At 41.1% G+C, this 20,611-nt stretch overlaps 1 protein-coding gene across 2 annotated transcripts in view; it reads left to right on the top strand.

The window, feature by feature from the left end:
- GABRB2 (gamma-aminobutyric acid type A receptor subunit beta2) overlaps positions 1-20,611 on the top strand; it is a 175,985-nt gene that overhangs the window by 73,456 nt on the left and 81,918 nt on the right. For both annotated transcript variants that reach the window (XM_016214008.2, XM_016214007.2), the window contains exon 5: positions 14,354-14,436. In XM_016214008.2, the coding sequence (XP_016069494.1) occupies positions 14,354-14,436 (83 nt within the window). The remainder of the gene's footprint in view (positions 1-14,353; positions 14,437-20,611) is intronic.

The raw sequence follows: 20,611 nt of genomic DNA, 5'->3' as shown, positions 1-20,611 counted from the left end.
ATGGAAGATTATTTGACTTGGGTTCTGGGCACACAGTATACAGATCATGTATCATAGAAATGGACACTTGAAATCTATATGATCCCATTAACCAGTGTAACCCCAATAAATTTAATTAAAAAGATAAAAAATAAAGATAAAAAATTAGGATATTTCATTTTAAAATGTAGATTTTCTAATTATCTTTTTTTTTTAAATCCAAACATCAGAAGCACAGCATTTTATTTCCCACGTGGCAACAATGAGCTAAGCTGAGAAATTGATGCCTCATTCAGAAAGGGCATGCTTCCCCTAATTCACCAGTCCCCACCATTCCCTGCTGTTCTGATGAGGCTACTCCATATACTAGAGAAGACTTAAACTTTACTCTCTAGGCATCTGAGTTTGGGGCTCCTCAATCAGATTTAAGTACCTTTTAATGTCAGCATGTTTTTCATATTATATCACCCTCTGCAATTTTCAGTGGATTAAAGTATAAATTAGTTTGCTTGGAACTTAAGGTGAGCTGCTGCTTGCTTTCATCCAGCCTTTCACCAGGTGTAAACCTCGACAAACTCGCTCACCACTCCCAGTGCCCTGTCCACTTTACCCACGAGCCCTGGCTCCGGGCATGTGCTCGCACTGAGCCACGCTGACCGGAAAACCCTCCCAGCTACAGTCCTGGCAAAGCCTGTCGCAACTCCGTCCCCTGGCTCAGAGCTCTTTTCTGTGCAGTAACTGCTCAGCTTCCAGTCATGTTCCTGTTTGGAGTTCTTATGACACAAATTATTCATATTTAACACATATGCCTAATAATAAAAGTAATTATTTCATACTCATAGCTAAAGTTTGTAGGAACGCCTGTTCCATGCTAAACAGTGTTTATGTATTGTTCCAGTGTTTACATCCATGCTAAGAGGTAAATGCCCTTATTGTCATGCTGTTATTATTGAGGCTCAAGGTTACAATGCTGATGGCTTCTTAGATCAGTTCATCTTGTGTCTCGGCTTTGCCTTTAAGGCTCTTAAGATCCAAGACCACATCTTAATACTTTTATGAAATATACTCTCCAGGGCTTAGCAAGCGCCATACAGAATATAGGCACTCAGATAGATTAATATTGGTCAACTCCTGTATTGTCATGTATATTATAATTACAAGTCACTGACCAGGTTACAATAAACTTGCAAATTTTAAGTTTTTAAATTGATATAGTACCCAACTCAAATATCGTATATTCTCTTTAACATGCTAGTGGTAGTTTAAGAATTAGCACATTAGTTTGTTGCACTGTATTTCTCTCTTGGGCAGCATACATTTGGTAATTATTAGTCTTATTTTTTGTCCTGTCAGGAAAAGGCAGTTGAATATGCTTTCCGGTGGGAATAGGAGTTGGGAAGACAGGAGACTATTGAAAAACCAAAGAGAGAATCAGATGTGCCCCAGTGATACAATACATCTCAATCACTTAAAAATAATTGCTGTAGAAGCAATTACTCATTAGCAACATTACAGTGTTCCACCACCACGAATGCCTTAGCTAATGGGAACTTTGAGTGTGAAAATTATAACCAGCAGGTAATGCTGCATCCCAGTGCTCGGAGGATAGCCTTTATTAATGGTTTTGTTAATAATTACCTGACAGAAATATATCTTTACCCAGAGCTTGTTGTCATTAAGCATGCCTTGAAATGCCTTAATGTTTATAGGCGGTATTACACCACTTTGGTTACTTAATTACATTTAGCAAGTGCTCGCGTTATTGTGTGTTTTATTAAGCTAAAAGCCATTACCAGCCAAATTTGCAAAGGCGGCCTGTGGCTGCAAAGGATTTAGGCCTTTGCTTTAGTGACTGAGAATTAAAGACAGAGGCTGCTTTAGGGAACCAGAAAGGACGGCCTGGCGCTGACACCGTCCCTGTGCCGCGGGGCCCCTGCCTTGTCACGCTGACAGCTGGGCCAGTTCACGCCCTCTCCAGAAAGGGCCATCTCCCATCTCCCGGAGCCTAGCATTACTCCACAGCCTTCCTGGCAGCGCGTCATCTTTCTGTTTAACCGAAACCCTCCTTGCCCTCCCCGGGAGAATCCATGGCAGTAGCCTGCCTGGGCCGTAGCAGAGAATGTGACCGGCCGTCCTCACTCCCGGGCGCCCTCCGTGTATTAACAGAGGCGCTTTCTACATCCCCTCTGCCCGCGCCTCCAGCCAGAGCAGCAGAGCTCAGCCGGCCGTCTGTTAAGCAGTCAGTTCGGTTTCATACTCAATAGCATTTTACTGAATTATGAAGACATTTTGCCATATTTTATTTTCTAGGGAGAGAAACAGAGAGAAAGGGACAGTGAGAAAGAGAAAGAGAACAGGATGGCCAGCTGGGGAAACTACTTACAGTGTCGCCCTTCTTTAACCCTGTTGTCCATCCTCTCATTCTCCCAGCCCTGCCCCCACCTCCCTGCCCTGCCCCCACCTCCCAGCCCTGCCCCCACCTCCCAGCCCTGCCCCCACCTCCCTGCCCTGCCCCCACCTCCCTGCCCTGCCCCCATCTCCCAGCCCTGCTCCCATCCCCCAACTTGGATAAAATGAAACTATTCATATAAAAACAGTGAGACACACCTTTCCCCTTCTTATAGCTTCTGTTATCAATTTTCACTTTTCATCCAGGAATCAGGCAGGCTTATTTTCATTTTTGTCTTTTGTGATATGCTATAAGAATATTTTAGTGACCTTTATTTTATTTACTTTTTTATTGAATTTATTGGGGTGACATTGGTTAATAAAGTTATATAAATTTTCAGGTGTAAAATTCTACAATACATTGTCTGTATATTGTATTGTTTGTTCACCACCCCAAGTCAAGTCTCCTATCCTGGAGAGCATTATGCTAAGTGAAATAAGCCAGTCAGAGAAAGACAAATACCATATGACCTCACTTACCTGTGGAATCTAATACACAAAATAAACTAACAAACAAAATAGAAACAGACTCCTAGAGATAGAAAAGAGACTGACAGCTGTCAGAGGGGAGGGGGGTTGAGGGGCTAGGTGAAAAAAGTGAAGGGATTAAGAAAAAAAAGGAAGCAAAGTGTTATTTTAAATTGCCTTTTTCTATGTGTTTATGATCTTTATGCGAGCCTTTTCTGTTTCTTTGAAAACTTTATTTAAAACGCGCCCCAGTTTTTTTTTTATTATGATGATTCATTTTATTCTGCTTTAATTCTTTACTTAGTCAACCAAGCTTCTTTCTCAGTGTGTCATCATTTGAGTACAGGGTAATGTTTTTTATCTTTTCCTCTTGTGTTTTCAAACAACCCTGGATTAGAGATGTGCTCTTGGGGGAACTTTTCAAATACGTTGTTTTTCTAACCTAGCTTGGAATTTTTTGTTTCAATCAGACATCTCTAAATTTCAGTTTTTAGTGGCTCTGACCCACATGTGTGCCACCAGCTCATTTCAGAACTGCATCCCAAGTAGCTAAAAGTTTCTGAAGAAATGAAATAGTTTCCAGGAGTCAAAACAAACTTAGTCTTACTGCTTTTGCTGAGATTCTCAAGATAGTGCTTCCACAGAATTCTGAGTAAATAATTGTCAGTGTGCATTAAAACAGCTCTTTTTTTTATTGATTTCAGAGAGAGGAAAGGAGAGGGAGAGAGAGATAGAAACATCAATGATGACAGAGTCATTGATCGGCTGCCTCCTGCACACCCCCGACTGGGGATCGAACCCGCAACCCGGGCATGTGCCCTGACCGGGAATCAAACCCTGTCACCTGGATTCTAGGTCGATGCTCAACCACTGAGCCGTGCCGGCTGGGCAACAGCTCTTCTTTATCTGTTGGCTCAAGGTCACCCAGCAGGAGGCAGAATCAAGACCTGGGCTGGGACAGCTGCTCTCCAGGCCTCTCCTCTCGATGTCTGTGCCTGGGCATCTGGGAGACGTGCATTAGTTTACCAAACACCATGCTCGCCCCTGCTCGCTATTACGTGTCTTATGTGGAGGAACATTCTTGTATGTGCCCCCGTGTCCTCTTTGATTATTTCCCCCAAAAAACTCCGAAAAGTAAAACTACTGGCCAATATGTGAAAAGTTCTGCTATCCAAATTACCCTTTATCAAGGTAGAACCTGTTTAATATTCTTACCAGCAGTTATGCATGCCCCATTCATTCATATTCTCATCAATTACTGCATTTGAGAGAAAAACATCAATTTGCTAGACAAAAAAATAAAAGTGGTAGCCCATTGTTTCCATGAAAAATGTAGGGTATGTCCTCAGCATACACAGTATGTATGTCACACAGCTCCAGGTGGATTTATGAATTACTATAAAATTTGAAAGCATGAAACAGATAGAAATATAGTGAAATCTTTACCTCATGTCAGGATGGACAAGGATTGTCTAGATATAAAGCAGTTTAAGAAACAAAAATGTAAGTGATTGATAGCTTTGGTGATGACAAAATAACATAAAAAACTCTAATGAATCATGAAGTAAGAGAAACACTCCCTAGACAAAATACTGCCAAGTACATGAATTAATAATTTACAATTAAAGAAATTGAAACTTCTGTTAATATAGAAAAAGTTGCTGGTAATTATAACTTTCCAAAGATGGGATACATTCCTTTCAAAAAGAGTTCCAAGTCACCTGAGAGATTCTAGTTAGAGCAGTAATTGTTGGGATCTGGTGGAAGGAATCCAGTCATCAGAAAGATATTTGTGTGTATCATTTAATCATCTTTTCTACCTTAAGAATGCATATTAGAAACAAAGATTGGCACCTTTGGTGGGTTTTGATTAATGTTGCCAAATTACTACTTCAAAAGTTTGCACCAATTTAAAATTCCACCAGCAGCATGTGTGAGAGGGTCTGTTCCCCTGCAGAATCTGGAGTCCTGAATATTATAATTTCTTTCAATTTTTGCTGATTAGGTAGGCTAAGTAACCATCATGGCTTAATTTGCATTTCTAATACAAATTCATAGTTTCTAATTGTGGCAAGCATTGTCCCACAATTTGGTGCCTATTGTATTTAAAATTGTTGACCTTAAATAGAAGGCCAGATAGTTCTCCAGCACAGTAGGTTTATTTGGGAACAATAACGAATTGCAACTTGTGACCTGTAGTCTAATGGTGAACCGCCCACAACTCCAAGGGCAGAGAGGAAGGTCCTTTTATAGTGGAAGGGGGATGTCCAGAAGGGCTGTTGTAAACAAAAGGCCCATTGGGAGAAACTTGGAATTTGCAGGGTAGTAACAGTCTTTCATTGGTTGTGTGGTTGCTGGGCGAGGAGAAGATCCCCCCTCTTCCTGCTCGCCTTTGGGAGTGGGAAACATCCCTTCCTCTTTGGAGTAACTGATGATGAGCTCTGGGGTGTGAGAGCTCCCCCTACAGGCTCTCGCAACCCCGATTGATTCATTGGTTTCTGTTCATTAATCTTCATACCATTTGGATGGAAGTCGTTTGCCATCAGAGGTCAGAGCTGCGGAATGGACTGAGCAGCATTGTCTGTGGATTTTGTTGGAGTCAGAAGTACAAGCTGAGTTGCCAGCAGGTGACAGGAGGCAGTTCTGAGTAATTCATTTTTTGTGTTTAAAAAAAATAACAGCATCAGTAACAACAGTAAAACCTGTTTTACTTTCCTGGTTGTGTTATCACAGTTGCAAGCATGTACACAGGGAAAGCATGTGTGAGGGCATGTTGGAGGCTGGATCGGTGTTTCCCACCGAGCTGCGGCAAGTGTTCTAGCCCAAGAGAGAAAAAAAGTTAATCGGGCATATCTTTCCCTGAGACATCTGATGCCAGCTGTTCAGGGATGGTGGGGGGGCGGGGAAGGGAGGGGAGGGGTTTAAGGGCCATTCAGTTCCACCGTGGCCATTGTGGCTCAGTTGGTCAAGCACTGTCCTGGGCACCAAGAGGCTGCCGGTTCAGTTTTCTGTCAGGTCACATGCCTGGGTTTCGGACTTGATCCCCAGTGGCAGTGTACGGAAGCAGCTGACCAGTGTTTCTCTCTCTCTCCCTCTCCCTTCTTCTCTCTCAACATCAGTAAAAACATATTCTTTACAAAAAAAAAGGCCATTTCATTACCACGTAGGCTACTTTGATAGCCACTGGGAATTGATGTCTTTGGGCTGACATCTGCATTGACGTTTCCCTTTTCTAATCCTGCTTCTCCCCCCCCTTTTTAAACAAGTGATGATCCCTAACGAGCATCGTTTAGGGTCTACTTCTGAATAAACCTAATTTACGACAGACCCTGAGTCTAGTAAGGGTTCAGAAAATAACAAATAAACAAGTGTATGCACAGGATATTTTCAGATAGTGGCAAGTATGATGAAGGAAATATAACTGATGAGACAGTGGCCAACAGCGGAGGAGCCGCGGTGGAGGGAGGAGGCCCCTTAGGTGGAGAATGATGTCCTGAGACTGAACTCAGAGGGAGGAGGCAGCTTATTTAAGGGGGAGAGGGCCTTCACCCCTCACCTCTAGGATCCCAAGACAAAGGTCACAGGGATGAAGTGCCTCTGATTTTTTTTGAGAGCCTAAGTAGGAAAACCTCAGATTTTAAATACATTTCTATAATATATTCTACCCACCAGGGGCCCAACAGGGAACAGATGGCATATTGAAAATGAGATAATTTGAGAAAGATGTAATAAAAAGGCAGTTTACAAAGAGACAGAACAGCACCCCTTTTCCCTCCCAGAGAGGATTAGAAGGTTGCCATCCGCTCCCCGGCATCCTAGACTTAGAGGGGCAGAGGAGGGAATGGTCAGGGGAACCTGGATACTAGTTCACACAGATGGAGCCTGGGGAACAGAGCCCCATCTCACTCTTCTTGCTCCCCCAGACTCCGGACCTGCTCCCCACTGGCCAGATCCAGGCCCAGACTAGAGAGCCAGAGAGGCAGTTTTTGGAGACCCTGTAGCCTCGTCTCTAGGGCTACAGAGCTTGATGGTGAAGGGCGGAGGGTGGAGCTGGAGAGGCAGAGGAAGACATCCAGCGTGTGTAGTTTATATTTTAAAACAATACTGGATGAGATTTGGAAGAAATGACAATAGACCCATCTGAGGTTGTGACCTCAGTCTGTCACTGGCTAGCTTTAAGTCAACTTCTGTAAGCTTTTTTTTCTTTTTTTTTTTTACCTTTAAAGATATTACACGGCTACAATTAAACTGATGAACTTATTCTGAAATGGTATGACTCTGATGTTCACAAATCAGAATAAAGTATTTTAAATATATTTTAATGAATGCAACAACAAAAAATATCTCGCACAACATTGTTTTCAGTTGTGAACACAAAAAATCATCGTTGAAATAACCAGAGTCCTGGGTCTGTGTCTCTCTATTTGGTAAGTGACCGTGGTTCAATAAAATATCTTATAATGACCTAAGTCAGATTTCTGTTGTAGGTTATGAATCAAAAACTAGAATGATTACTTTTTTTCTCAGGGGCTCGGACTCCCTCCAAGACGCAACTGAGAGAGAAGACAGGATATTCTCATTCCTGAGATAAGCGCAGGATTCATAGATGGGACCACTGGGAATGTAATAGGGGACATTTTGGTAAACGGGGGTGATTGGGGAATAATAATAAAGGCTTAGATCGGAATGGCATATCTATCAATACTTTTGACTGAGTAGGATGTATTATCCTTACAGTGAGATTTTGTTAGATGCTTCTGCTTGGATTCCACAAGCACGTTCTTTCAGGAAATTTCCCTCGTAAGCCCACCTGAATTTGTAGCAGAAGGCTGTCTAGCCCTTTAACGGTCACAGTATCTTCCCAGAGGATAAGATTCCAAAAAAGCAGAGTCACAGAAGGCCAGACAGCTGCGGAAAAGTACAAAGAGCTGCAATCTGAAGCACGCCATTTAGCCAATGGGCACATGATTGCTGGCAAGCTTCCTTTTTTTGGTGATTACAAGGTTGAGCATCGTAGCGCATGTGACTCCATAGGAGGACCTGTCGAGAGCTTTTACAAACAATTATGCGTGAGTGTCGGAGATTTTCATTCAAGCAGCAGGCCTCTGTGGAGGTCAACCAAGAATAGGCTGGAAGGGGGAATATTAAGTGGGCCTCCTTGGGGAGAGGCCCGTGTTTGCTTGTCTGGGTGGGCTCATCTACATAATTGACTAAAACAGAGTGAACAGCTGTGAAATACAGCATTTGAATGTGTGGGTAAAACAAAATTACAAAATATGCAGGGTCATCGAACATGTAATGTATTTTCATAGGGTTATTGGATTTTCAAGCTCATTCGGGGTATAGGAAATCCCCCAGTCCTCTAGAGAAGCTAAAGGACTTTATCAAGGTCAGCTAGCTAGTTAGTTATAGTGTACTAGTTAAGTATGTGGACTCAAGTCAGACATCCTAGACTCAAATCCCAACTCTGTCACTCATTGTGTGAGTCTTGAGAAAAATCACTCTATCTTTCAATGCCTCAATCTTCTCATCTATAAAATGGAAATAGCCATAGGACTTAAAATGGGAATAATAATAGGACATTCCTAATATCAAATAAGATTTTACATTTCAGTAACCCTAGATGGTGTCTAGAACTTAGTAAGTGATTAATTAGAATGAGGTATGTTATTATTAGCAAGAATGCCAGAGCTGAAGTCACCTGACTCCTAGAGCAATATTCTACCTAATCTAGAAAAAGCAAGAGCATATTATAAGAGGATATGTGTGAGAAATCAGTTTCTTAACTAAAAATGATTGTAAGATACAGAATAGCGTTAGTCTTCTTGAGTTATAAAAGCAAAATATTTAAGTGCCTTTGGGAGAAGTTATTCAGATGCGCTCCTTAGAAGTTTTTAAAATTTCAGTCCATACTCTCCTTCTTAAATTTAGTGTGTGTATCTTACTCCCCTCTAGCTGGACTTTTTAATTAGTATTTTTTTACAGCTAGCATTAGATATATATATCAACATATTTTTTATAATTGACCTTTTCACATCCTGGTTTTTCTCTAGCAATGGTGCCAACTAATGCTACAGGATTTCTTTATCCTTTGTAATTAGAATAAGTTATACTTTTAAGTAAATACACATTTTGAACAAAGTAAAAGCATGCTATGAATTAGAACAATATGTTTTGAATATGATTGAGGGTAAGGCAGCAGATGCTCTTAAAAACATACTATGGACCAGGCCAGTGTGGCTCAGCTGGTTGGAGCATCAGCCTGTACAACCAAACGGTGGCGGGTTTGATTTCTGGCCAGGACACATACCCAGGTTGTTGGTTCAGTCCCTGGTCGGTGCACGTATGGGAGGCAACTGCTCTATGTCTCTCTCTCACATCAGTGTTTCTCTCTCTCTCTCCCCCTTCCTTTCTCTCTAAAAAAAACAACACAACATACTATGAAATTGTTGAAAAAACAATTTTTGTGTGGAATATGGGTGGTTATCTAGATAAAGAAATCAAGCAAAGCTGAAGTTCAGAGTTACTTTCTTATAATCTCTGGTTGAAACTCTAGCAGGTTGCTCACGTGTGAAGACTCGTGTTTAACCGTGCAGCCCAGCTCCTGTGGCCCCTCCTGAGGAGTCTGCTGGAAGGCCCGAAACCTGCCTGTAGATTATGATTCCGAGTTTTTTCCTATTGGCTGAGGGGCAAAGGCATCTATTACCACTTATTAACTATCTTTGCCACATTCAAGCTCGGGATGACATGGTGGCATCATCCAATTCAGATAATGACCCTATTAAATATGGTGTATGGCTTTGGTACGAAATGCCGGCATAGCTGTTGTATTTTTTGATTTTATAGATGCCTTTAAGTGACTACGTATTTTACGGCACAAGTCATTTTTGAGTGGCAGTGCCCAGTGGCTAAGGAATAGAGTTTGCCCGGAGATCTCTCAGCCCCGTCAGACTCCTGGCGTTCCTCGAAGGTGTTTTATCATGTAGTGGTATCCAGCTCCAGGAAAGGCCCATTTCTGCTTTTAACTATGGAGAATTGGTCACAGGTAAATGAGGTGCATTCTGGAGGCATCACTGACTGTTTCCTTTGGTTGAAGACAGAAGGGTCTCCCTATATTTCACAGTGGTCGTCACACTTAATCAGGGTGCCTGCATAATGAGTTAGTAGACTCACTGGGAAGACTTCTAGTGGTGGAGTTGAATAATTTAAGGCTCATTAGGGATGTTTATCAGGATCCAGGAAGGGGTGCTCGTGAAAATCCCATTAAGTGTTTTTGTTCTGATTTATTCCTAGAGAAACTCACCCTTGTTCTAAATCAGAAAGTCCCAAAGAATAGATTTTTATGCTCCTCATTGGAATCTTCTGACTAAGATTCACTCCAGGTAGCTTCTTGTATAAGATTGATTTGACTTTCAGATCTGTTGCAGAATTTTTTTAGTTAAATCAGGCACTTAATATAGAGACTTGCTTCAAAGCCCTCCATTTGAGAATGCTTGTGACCATGACTTTCTTTTCTTTGTGTCATTATTAATAATTATCATTATTACTATTTTAATCTTGGGTTAGTGATGTGTGCCAGGCACCTGGCAAAGTACTTACAGTACAAACAAAACAAAAACGGTTATGGTTCCGAGTCTCACAAAACACCTGGAAAAGATACAGGTTCATTATACACCTAACAAACATGCATGTCTGTACTTTGTGTTAAAATCTGTTAAATAAAGATCCATATACACATACGGCATATTTTTCACCTATTTATGTGTGTGGAAGCTATTTACATCATATCATGTAGCTCTGGTTTGCTTATAAGTCTGTGATGATTCTGCGTTTCTTCATTTACACAAGCACATATGTGTACTACCAAAGAGCCCCTGGTCAAATGAGTTGTCACTGCATCTGCTCATTAGCAGGCAGTAATCACAAAAGTTACAGAACATTTTGTGAATTACAGATCTCTTTCTACCACTGTCATTTCACAACAAATTATGAAGGCAAATATTTAATTCAAGTTTTTCAGGGTAACCAAGTGTTAGAGAATCTAAGTCACTTGCCCCAGGTCACTCATCCGGTTCTATATGATCAAGATTCCAAATGGATTACCTTGGCTACAGAGTTTCTGCTTTAAACCAGAAGGAGACACAAATGCCTCATAAGCATGGACTAGAAAACTTTTATATACTTTCTTAGCTTTATGAAGTATATTACCCCATTAAAAATATAAAACACTGGTGTAAATGAGTGGTGTTTATGTGAAAAAAAGCTTTCTTCTTCTTTATTTTTAAAACAAGAGTAGAAAGTCATTGCTTCTGCGATATCACTAATCAATTTATTTTTCTTTTTCATAGCACTAGCTCACAGATGTTAGTTGCCATGAATATGTATCAGCAGAAAGTGTGAACTGCAGCCTATAGTAACGAACGCAAACTTCACTTCATTTACACAGCCGGGCGTCTGTTTATGGCTCCCTCCTTTTTTATTGGGTGTGTGCTCTTGTACCTTTTATGTCCTTTGTGATTATTCTATCAGATGAAGTTAATTTTCTCTAGTATCTTAAGACAGGGATTATTTCTGCTATTTTATGTAAATAGTATGGATGTTTAATATGCTTATAATGGACCTAATTTCATTTCCTTTGGAAATTTCTCTTCTGCATAATATAAGTTCCTATATGTTAGTTGCAATTCAGGCTGTATCCACATGTCAAAAAAAAAAAAATCAGTGGACTAGTGAGAAACTCACCCAATACCACATAGCCCCCCAAATTATTTTTTTAACCCAGAGAAAGGATTGAAATGTGAATGGTAATTTTTATAGAATTTAAGAATTTGAAAAAACCCTTTGAAAGCTGAAACAAACAGATTGAAAATAAGATCAGCTCTGGTACTATATAGTGTTAATTAAATGGATTAAAATTTATGTACTATTAAAAATATTAAAAGAATCACTAAAACCTAAGACACACTATAATTTTAAGTTAAAAATTAGAGAAATAATGCAATAAAATAATCCTCCAAATAAAATGTTTATAATGATAAATGGTTCTTTAAAAAATAAGCCAGATAATTTCCGATTGTGATCATTGCTTGAAGGAAGAAGACAAGATGAAGCATTAGTTCTGCCAACCACTTTGGGTGTCCCTGGGGACGAGCCTCTCAGAGGAGGTGATTTTGGAGTGGAAGGATCACAGGGACACACATACTAAGCAGAAGGAACCAGTGCAAAGGCTAGAAGATAGTGAGTGAGGACTTGGTATGAGATAATATTGGGAAGGAAGGATCAGATTATTCAGGGCACTGTAGGCCACAGCCAAGACTTTGGATTTTATTGGAAGAGCCACTAAATTTTTTAAGCAGAGTGGTGATAAAATCTGATCCGTGTTTTAAAGCACTCTGACTATTGTGTGGACATGGAGAGTAGGGGGCAGATGGAGAGGCTGGGAGACCAGGCTGCTGTAGCTACTCGGAGGCAAGTGATAGGGCTCTAGACCCGGAGGGAGGCAGCGGAGGTGGAAAGGAGCTGGGCAGAGTAGCCAGCACGTCTCAAGGAAGGAAAGGAAGGGATGGAGGTTGAACGCCGGCCCTAGAAGGAAAAGAAACATTAACAGCACAGCGCCAGTGCAGCAGAAATCAAACTAAAGAAGCACGAACGACTTATATCAAGTTAATCACTCACAGTAGGTCCCCTTATCTGCAGGGATATGTTCCAAGACCCCCAGTGGGTGCCTGAAACCACAGACAGTACCAAACCCTATAGATACTGTTTTTCCCTGTATATATGCACCTGTTCACTTAAAAGAAGCATTTCACGGCTTCTCTGTGGCATACCTGATAGCCAGCATCATTCCTTTTGCACTTTGGGGCCAGTGTGAAGTAAAATAAAAGCGACTTGAACACAAGAACTGTGATACCATGACAGGCCAGTCTGATAACCACGACAGTGATTGAGTAAGGGGCAGGGAGCGTCTGCACTGGGCAGATGCTGGACACGGGAGGATTCCCATCCCCGGCAGGATGGGGGCGGCAGGGTGCGATTCATCCCGCTGAGAACATCACGCAATTTAAAACTTATGGATAGTCTATTTCTGAAATTTTCCATTTAATTTTTAGAGCATGGTTGAATGCAGGTAACTGAAACCACAGAAAGTGGAGCCATAGATAAGGGGACACTACTGTATTTTCATCCCATGACTGAGGAGTGGGACTCATGCACCTAAGTGAGGAATTCCATAGACTCAGTCCACCTGGTTTACTTGTCTCAGTTCTGTCCACGACCTTTTGATGAAAAAGGTCTAGCTATGGACTGTTTTTCCCTGCATCTTATTTCTCTGTTCCCAAAACACAGTAGAACGCCCCTCAGAGTAGAGTCAGCCAGAGTTGGTCAAATTCAACATCAGTTTCTACTCTCAGTTATCTTCAACAGATACATATTTTTAAAGGGCCTATTATGTGTCATCTACTCATTTATATTCTTTATGTAAATTATTGTATCAATTCTTACAGAAACCCTGTTATGTAATTATTATTATTGTTGTTCATAATATCCATCTTTTTACTGACAAAAAACTAAGGCAGGTTAGGGGCTACTAACCATCTTGATGTGGATCAGTCAGTGAGGTAGTTAGAATTCATACCTGTGTCTGCTGCGCTCTAAGACTTGTGTGTTTTTCATCACCTTATGCTCTGCCTCAGAAAACACATATTGATAAATCATTTAGGACTATATGTTTTTTGGCTCCTTTTGCAGAGAGATGATTGAAAAATGATGACAGAGAAATACAAAGACATTAAAGGGACATATTATTTTCTCTCTGATAAAATAATAGAAGAACCAACTGTTCTAAATAAATAGCTCTACAGCCCAAAGGAGAAAGCTCTGTAACAGGTCATGAGAATATCAGATCGCTCAGGACGGAGCCATTCTGGTGACAGATGGAAGGCTGTGTGTTGTATTGAAGCACTTGCAAAGTACTGTACTATGCGTTGAAAGGCCAGAATGATGGCTCAGAGCCAAAACTGACTGCAGATTAGATTTTAGGGTCTTGAGAAAGGGAGGAGAAGACATGGGAATGGAAGAAGAATATATATGTTGATATTCTAACTCGCCTGTGATGCTCATGGAATAGGAGTCCTGGGACTGTCTCACCCCAACCCCATCACATTCTGGAGCATGGGAACCTCCTGTCTATCAAACACTCCAAGGTGATTTTGGTACAGGAAGGTCGTGGACCACACTTTGGGAAAATACTGATTTGGTCCAGTCTCTTTATTTTATAAATCAGCACAAGGCTTGTGCGGGAAAGCGGTTACCCCAGTTCGCGGTACTCTGTTTCATTAGAGCTTTGGCTAAATCAGTCTCCTAGAGGCCCGGTTCTGTCTTCTTTGATTCTTGGACTTAATTTTTCCAACTCTAGCCCTGGACCAGCTGACAGCCTGTATCACTGTTATTTCTCTTCTAGAATCACAACCACAGCCGCCTGCATGATGGACCTGCGGCGGTACCCGCTGGACGAGCAGAACTGCACCTTGGAAATCGAAAGCTGTAAGTTGTTCTGCGAATCCGGCTGGACGGAGCCCCGCTTTAAGGTTCTCCAGACCACAGGTCCTGCAAAGGTTCTGCTGGCACACCCGGTCCCTTCCCTCCAGGGTGCTGCCATCCTCTCAGTCTTGTCCCGAAACCCTGGGAGAGATGTGAAAGGGAGAAGTAATCTAGCACTAAAAGGAAGATGCTAAGAGCCTGGAAGAAAACCAAGGGTTATTCTAGTCATTTAAAGTACAATATTGGTGCAAGCAGCTACACCAGGCTTGGGACACTAGGTGAAGGCGGCAGGGGGACACAAGGTATCTGAATTATTTCTGCCTCTCGTAAGCGTTACCACTTTTCGGTTGCAAAATAAGTGTGGCCTCCTGGAATAGCCAGAACATTTGCAGAATGTGCATTGGTGGAGTGGTTGGTTGTTTTCCCCCAGGAACTATTTTCAGTGTCAAAATTTATTCTATATTCTTGCTGAAGGCCGTCTGGTGAGCAAGATGGGTGTATATGTGTGTCTGTTCTCTTTCCTGCGCTGACCTGTTTTGCAGTGTTGTTGCATTTCTAGGCCATAGTTTGTGTCCTTGGCGATTCAGTCACCTACTCTGTTGGGTAGGTACAACGTTGATTTCAAAACCCATCTCCGTTCCAGAGGTCATTCAGGGAGGTCCTTTGAAGTGGAATAGAATTTCGAATCTCTTTTCTCTGGCAGTGCTTTGTACAGTGTTCATACCTCATCCCACCAAACAATTGTAAGCTGACAATTTTATATGGAGAATTCTAGGTAATGAGCAACTTCACTGCTGCGCGGACACTCTCAGCCTGTGTCAGGAGCTCTCGCTGTGACAGGCAGCGTGACTCTAAATCACCGCTCTGAGCAGAAATACAGCTTTCATGACACATCATGGGTATTTTTGCCCAATTCAAAAAATAGCTTCCAGGGATAATTAAATTTACACACATTTTTTTGAAGAACCTGATTTCATACTCATATTTCCAAATCATTATTTTCACTCTAGATTTTTGCCATGCAGAACTACTTAATAAAATTGCTCTATGGGATTGTTATGATTATTTTTTATGTAAATATCTTTGGGATTAACTTTGCAGTTTCATAACTAATAATACAGTTTAGAGTGCAGAATAATGTTCTTGAAAGTCTAAAATCTAGTTGTTTCAAATTGTTGATGTAAGGATATTTTGAAAAAAATATATGACTGAGTACCACTCATGAATTTTTACAGTAAGAGAATTTTTTGTGGTAGAATTTGACTGGAATTTTAATAATCGTTATTGCACATGGTTAAAACACTGGCACTGATGTCATATCACCCTCACCAGCATTTGTTATCTCCTGTCTTTTTTATGGTAGCCATTCCAACAGGTGTAAGGTGATATCTCATCATGGTTTTTATTTGAATTTCCCTAATGATTAGTGATGTTGAGCACCTTTTCATGTACTTGTTGGCCATTTGTATATCTCCTTTGGAAAAATGTCTGTTTGGTGCCTATTTATACATTGGGTTATTTGGTTTTTGCTATTGAGTTGTATGAGTTCATTATATATTTTGAATATTTGTTTTGCAAATATTTTTCTCCCATTCCCGGTGTTACATCCAAAACATAATTGCCAAGACCAATGTTGAGGAGCCCGTCCCCTATGTTTTCTTCTAGGAGTTTTATAGTTTCAGGTTTTGCATTGAAGTCTTTAATTCATTTCAAGTAAATTTTTGTGAGTGGTTTAAGATAGGCTTCTAATTTAATTCTTTTGCATGTGGATATTCAGTTTCCCTAACACCATTTACTGAAAAGACTATCTTTTCTCCATTAGGTATTCTTGGCTCCCTTTTCAAATATTATTTGACTATATATGTGAGGGTTTATTTCTGAGCTCTCAACTCTGTTTCATTGGTCTGTGTGTCTCAATTTTTGAGACTTCTTTTTGTGGCTTACCATGTGACTGGTTCTAGAAAATGTCCCATATGTGCTTAAGAAGAATGTTTATTCTGTTGCTGTTGGATAGACTGTTCTGCATGTGTCTGTTAGATCTATTTGGTCTACAGCAGCGATTTCCAACCAGTGTGCTGTGACTGGGCACTGACTAGTCAGGGGCACTGACTTCTTATTCCTTAGATTGTCAAAGAAAAATGGCAACCAATACAACAATAGTTGTCCAGTGTGAATGGATTAAAATTAGACCTTTTTTTGATCAGATGGGCAAAAAAATATGTTTTTTGGTGTGCCGCAGAATTTTAGTACTTAGTTTATGTGTTCCATGAGATGGAGAAGATTGAAAATCACTGGTCTATAGTGTTGTTCAAATCTGCTCTTTACTATTGATTCTCTGTCTGGATGATTTATCCATTGTTGAGAGTGGGGTATTAAAGCTCCCAACTATTATTGTATTGCTGTTTATTTCTCCTTTTAGTTCTGTTATTATTTGCTTTATATATTTAGGTGCTCCAGTATGGGGGCATCAATATTTATGGTTGTTATATCTTCTTGATAAATTGACCCCTTTATTACTATATAATGACCTTCTTTGTCTCCTGTAAGCATTTATAGCTTAAAGTGTATAGGGTAGATGTTAATATTCCTGTTTTTACAACTAGGGAAACAGACTCAAAGAAAGAAAGCGACATCCTCAAGATGATGTGGTCACTGAGGGGCACAGTGGCTCTGAGCTGATGTGGGAACTGATAGTTGTAAAGCCACTGATTTTGGAGAGACCAGATTAACAGGAAGATCACTGTTCTAAAAATCACGAAAATAGCCTGTCCTCAAAAAAAATTTAGGCTTAATCATATTTCTTTAGACAGCAAATCATTGTTCTAGAAAATGAAACACCCGCTATCCAGGCCCAGTTATTACAAGCGTATTGAAATTTGGATCCCATCCTTTGAACAGCCAGCTCTGAAGTTGATCCTTGATGTTCTGCCGTGTTCATTTACTCCATCCTGTTAAGTAAACGATAGGCGCCCATTCCCCCTCCTTCCTTCTGCAGCCCCCCTCCTCTCCCTGCCTCTCCTCTCTTCTACTTAATTTTCTTCTTCCCTCTTTCCTTCCCTTTCTTGCTCCTCTCAAATGCATTCGACCCTAATAGTGGCACTGCTAAACCTTTGTCACCTCGTCTGCTTACAACAGTCAGTGTGCTGGTTTCCTTTTTAGGAAGGATAATATAACTTGCTTCAGGGCAGCTTGAAGTGGAGAAAGGTTGACCTGAGCTCATTGTTGGCTCATTCATGCATTGCTTTACTCAAGAGTCTACGCTCTCATTAAATATTTATTGATCACTGATTATTTACGAGGCATTGTAATAAGTTCTAAAGATAGAATGGTGAACCAAAGTAGACAATATCCCTGCCTTCCTTTATTATGCTGAGGGCGATAGGTTTCGTTTAAATAAATATATATAAGAATGTAAAAATCCCATTGGTAAAAAGTGCTGTCAAGATGAAAATTTAGTTTAGTCAGATCTTAAACAAGAGTAAATCTTGAAATAAAGAGCTGATGGTTCTAGAAAGGCAGTGAACTGCGCATATGTCAAAACTTTCCTTGGGTTTAGAGGAGTGGAGTTTTATGGAATCAGTCGGATTTTCTGAACTACATGGGCCCTGATAACATGCAGGAAATAAAACTTATATACGATATCCAGGCATATATCTTGTCTATATCTTTCTCTGACTCTTTCAGTCAGATTGGAAAAGGGATACTGGGATACTCACCTATATTTCCAGGGAAATACCACCTTCAAAGTACCAATGACAACAAAGTTATGTGCCAGCCTCTATAAGGTTCATTTGAAGGTTCTTGCTATTTAGGAGTAAGATGAAGTCTTTTAAAGAAATAATGAATTGTCCCAGGTGTGCCTTTGTGTATACTAGTACTTAACAGTATTAAGAGGGTCCTAACACTTTTAGGGCAAGTCAAAGATTTATCTCTTTCTAAAAATACATAAAGTTCAAATCATGTCGAGGAAACAACATCCCATCGTATGGCAAGGCTGCTTAGTATATTCCATCCAGAAGTGAAAGGAGGGTACAGGGAGTGTCCCAGATCTTTGAAATGGGAATAGTTAGGGGGCTACTCTGTGATATTCTGAGCCAGATCAGCTGTCCAATATCAGTATCGGCTACTAATTATGCGGGACCCCTCTCCCCTCCTCGGAAGAGACGGGCTGGGCTGTCATACAGTCTTGAGCTCCTCTTGGGACAGGTGCACTGCTTGTCAAAAAGGGCATATGGAATTCTCACAACAGGACCCATTAACAGGCTGTTCCCGCTACAAACACCAAAGTTCCTTTTTTCTCATTGGTTTGTGTGCTTTTGTCACAGCCCATCTCTGGTGAGTCGGAGTGGAGAGCCTGGGTGTGTCAGAGAGTAAGATTAATGCTGTCACTCCCAATGTCCTTGGCTTTCTCGGTCATTCCCAGCCTTGGTGCACTCTCTACGTTGAATCAGAGGGCGTAGAACTTTCTCCACAGCTCTTTCATAGGCAGCTTCTCAGGGCTATGTCAAGTGTCACTGAGACAGCCCATGAGGCACCTCCTTTTAGGATTCCCCCCCCTGAAATCCTCCTAGGTCTTTCTAGATCCTTTAAGAAACATCCTACCACTGCCCTTTGTGGCTGCATCCGAAACCAGCTCTTGCTGGCCTCTCACAGCCCCTGATTCCCTGCCCGACACTGGGAAGGCCATCCTACTTAGCTGAGCCTCGGTGTCCTGACATGAGGATAATATTGTCCATCACGCAAAGTTATGAAGATTAAACGACCTAATACGAACTAATATGGATTAAGAATCTAGCACTTTGCTTGTAACATGGCAGACATCTAATAAATAGCAACTTTAGTAATTAGTAGTTATTACTCTAACACTAATTTTGATTATTATATTTAAAAGTCCCATAGTGCCAGGATTGGCTCTAATTGTGAGATCTAGTATTTCCAGCCAAGAAGAGGCCCGAAGCACTGCGCTGCCCTTCTCAACCTTTGTAGGTCTCCTTCCAGCCCTTGTATTTACATCCCAATTAAGTCTCATTATCTGAAGGGTCATCTACTTCTCAGCTGTGCCTACAGTAGTAGTTGCTGTTAATTTATTTTACTTTAGCCAAAGGGAAAAGAATTCATAGCGTCAAAATCCAAAGAGGGGTATTTAAAAGCAAGGTCTTTGACATCTGTACTTGGATGAAATGAAAGGACAGTCCATTTGGGGTTTTGTTAACATCTAAACTGGCCAAAAAAGACTGATCACCTGCTGATGATCTAAAGCTCCTATGACCAGGGTAGCAAAGGTCCCTGGGGGCATGAGAGTGCGTTGGCACAGGCGTCTCTTCTTTCTAGAGAGGTTCGCCATGCTTTAGAACCAGAAATAGAAATGTGCTTGCTGTCTTACGGAATTCAAATGTTGACATCCTACAAAAACAACTTGCCGTTAAATTATTGATAGAATAAAGCCTCTATTTTCTTCTCTGCAATTTCATCCCAAATAATCCTTATTAAATAGGTCAATATAGATCGATACATTTAAGCAGCTTGAGGTTTCGACCAAATTTGCTATGGCACCAGGTTAATATGTCTCAGATCCAGTGGAAGCTATCTGCTGGTCAGGGTGTCAGTAGAGATACATACAGGAACTTAGAGGAATCAAGAATGCAGTGTGGTCCTTTCCTCCCCAAGTGGAAGCTGATGGCAGCTTAGAGTACGTTGGTGGATTCAAAATACCCGTCAGAGAGGAGGCGGGACAGCTCCGGCTTTGAGCTGCTGTGGTCTAGTGGATGAGGGACATTCGCGGACTACAGCAGCTGCCTGGCATGGGATGCTCACGCTGACTAAACAGGCCACTTAGCCCTTTTAAGCTGTGGTCTCATCTCTGCAGTGTTGCCATACCTGACAGACAATGGGATAAACAAGACGGAGATCTGTGTGCAGCGCTTGGTGCTGATGTTTCCATAGTAGCAGCTGTTATCATGATAGCATGTTATCATCATTATCAGATTAGACCTGCAAGGCTGTGCTCAATTAGAGTCATAACATTTTAGGAGGGATATTTAGCAATCAGAAAACCAAAACATAAATGATTCATAAACCATGGAGTATGAAGAACCAGTAGAAGAAATGAGTGGGAAAAGGGGTGCATTTACCTTGAGAAAGGGAGGCACAAGAAGGAAGGGGGTACTATTTAATGGAA

Source organism: Miniopterus natalensis, chromosome 4 (assembly GCF_054644295.1).
Source record: "Miniopterus natalensis isolate mMinNat1 chromosome 4, mMinNat1.hap1, whole genome shotgun sequence".
In the NCBI taxonomy this organism is placed as follows: Eukaryota; Metazoa; Chordata; class Mammalia; order Chiroptera; family Miniopteridae; genus Miniopterus; species Miniopterus natalensis.
This window is presented reverse-complemented; position numbering and strand designations above follow the sequence as displayed.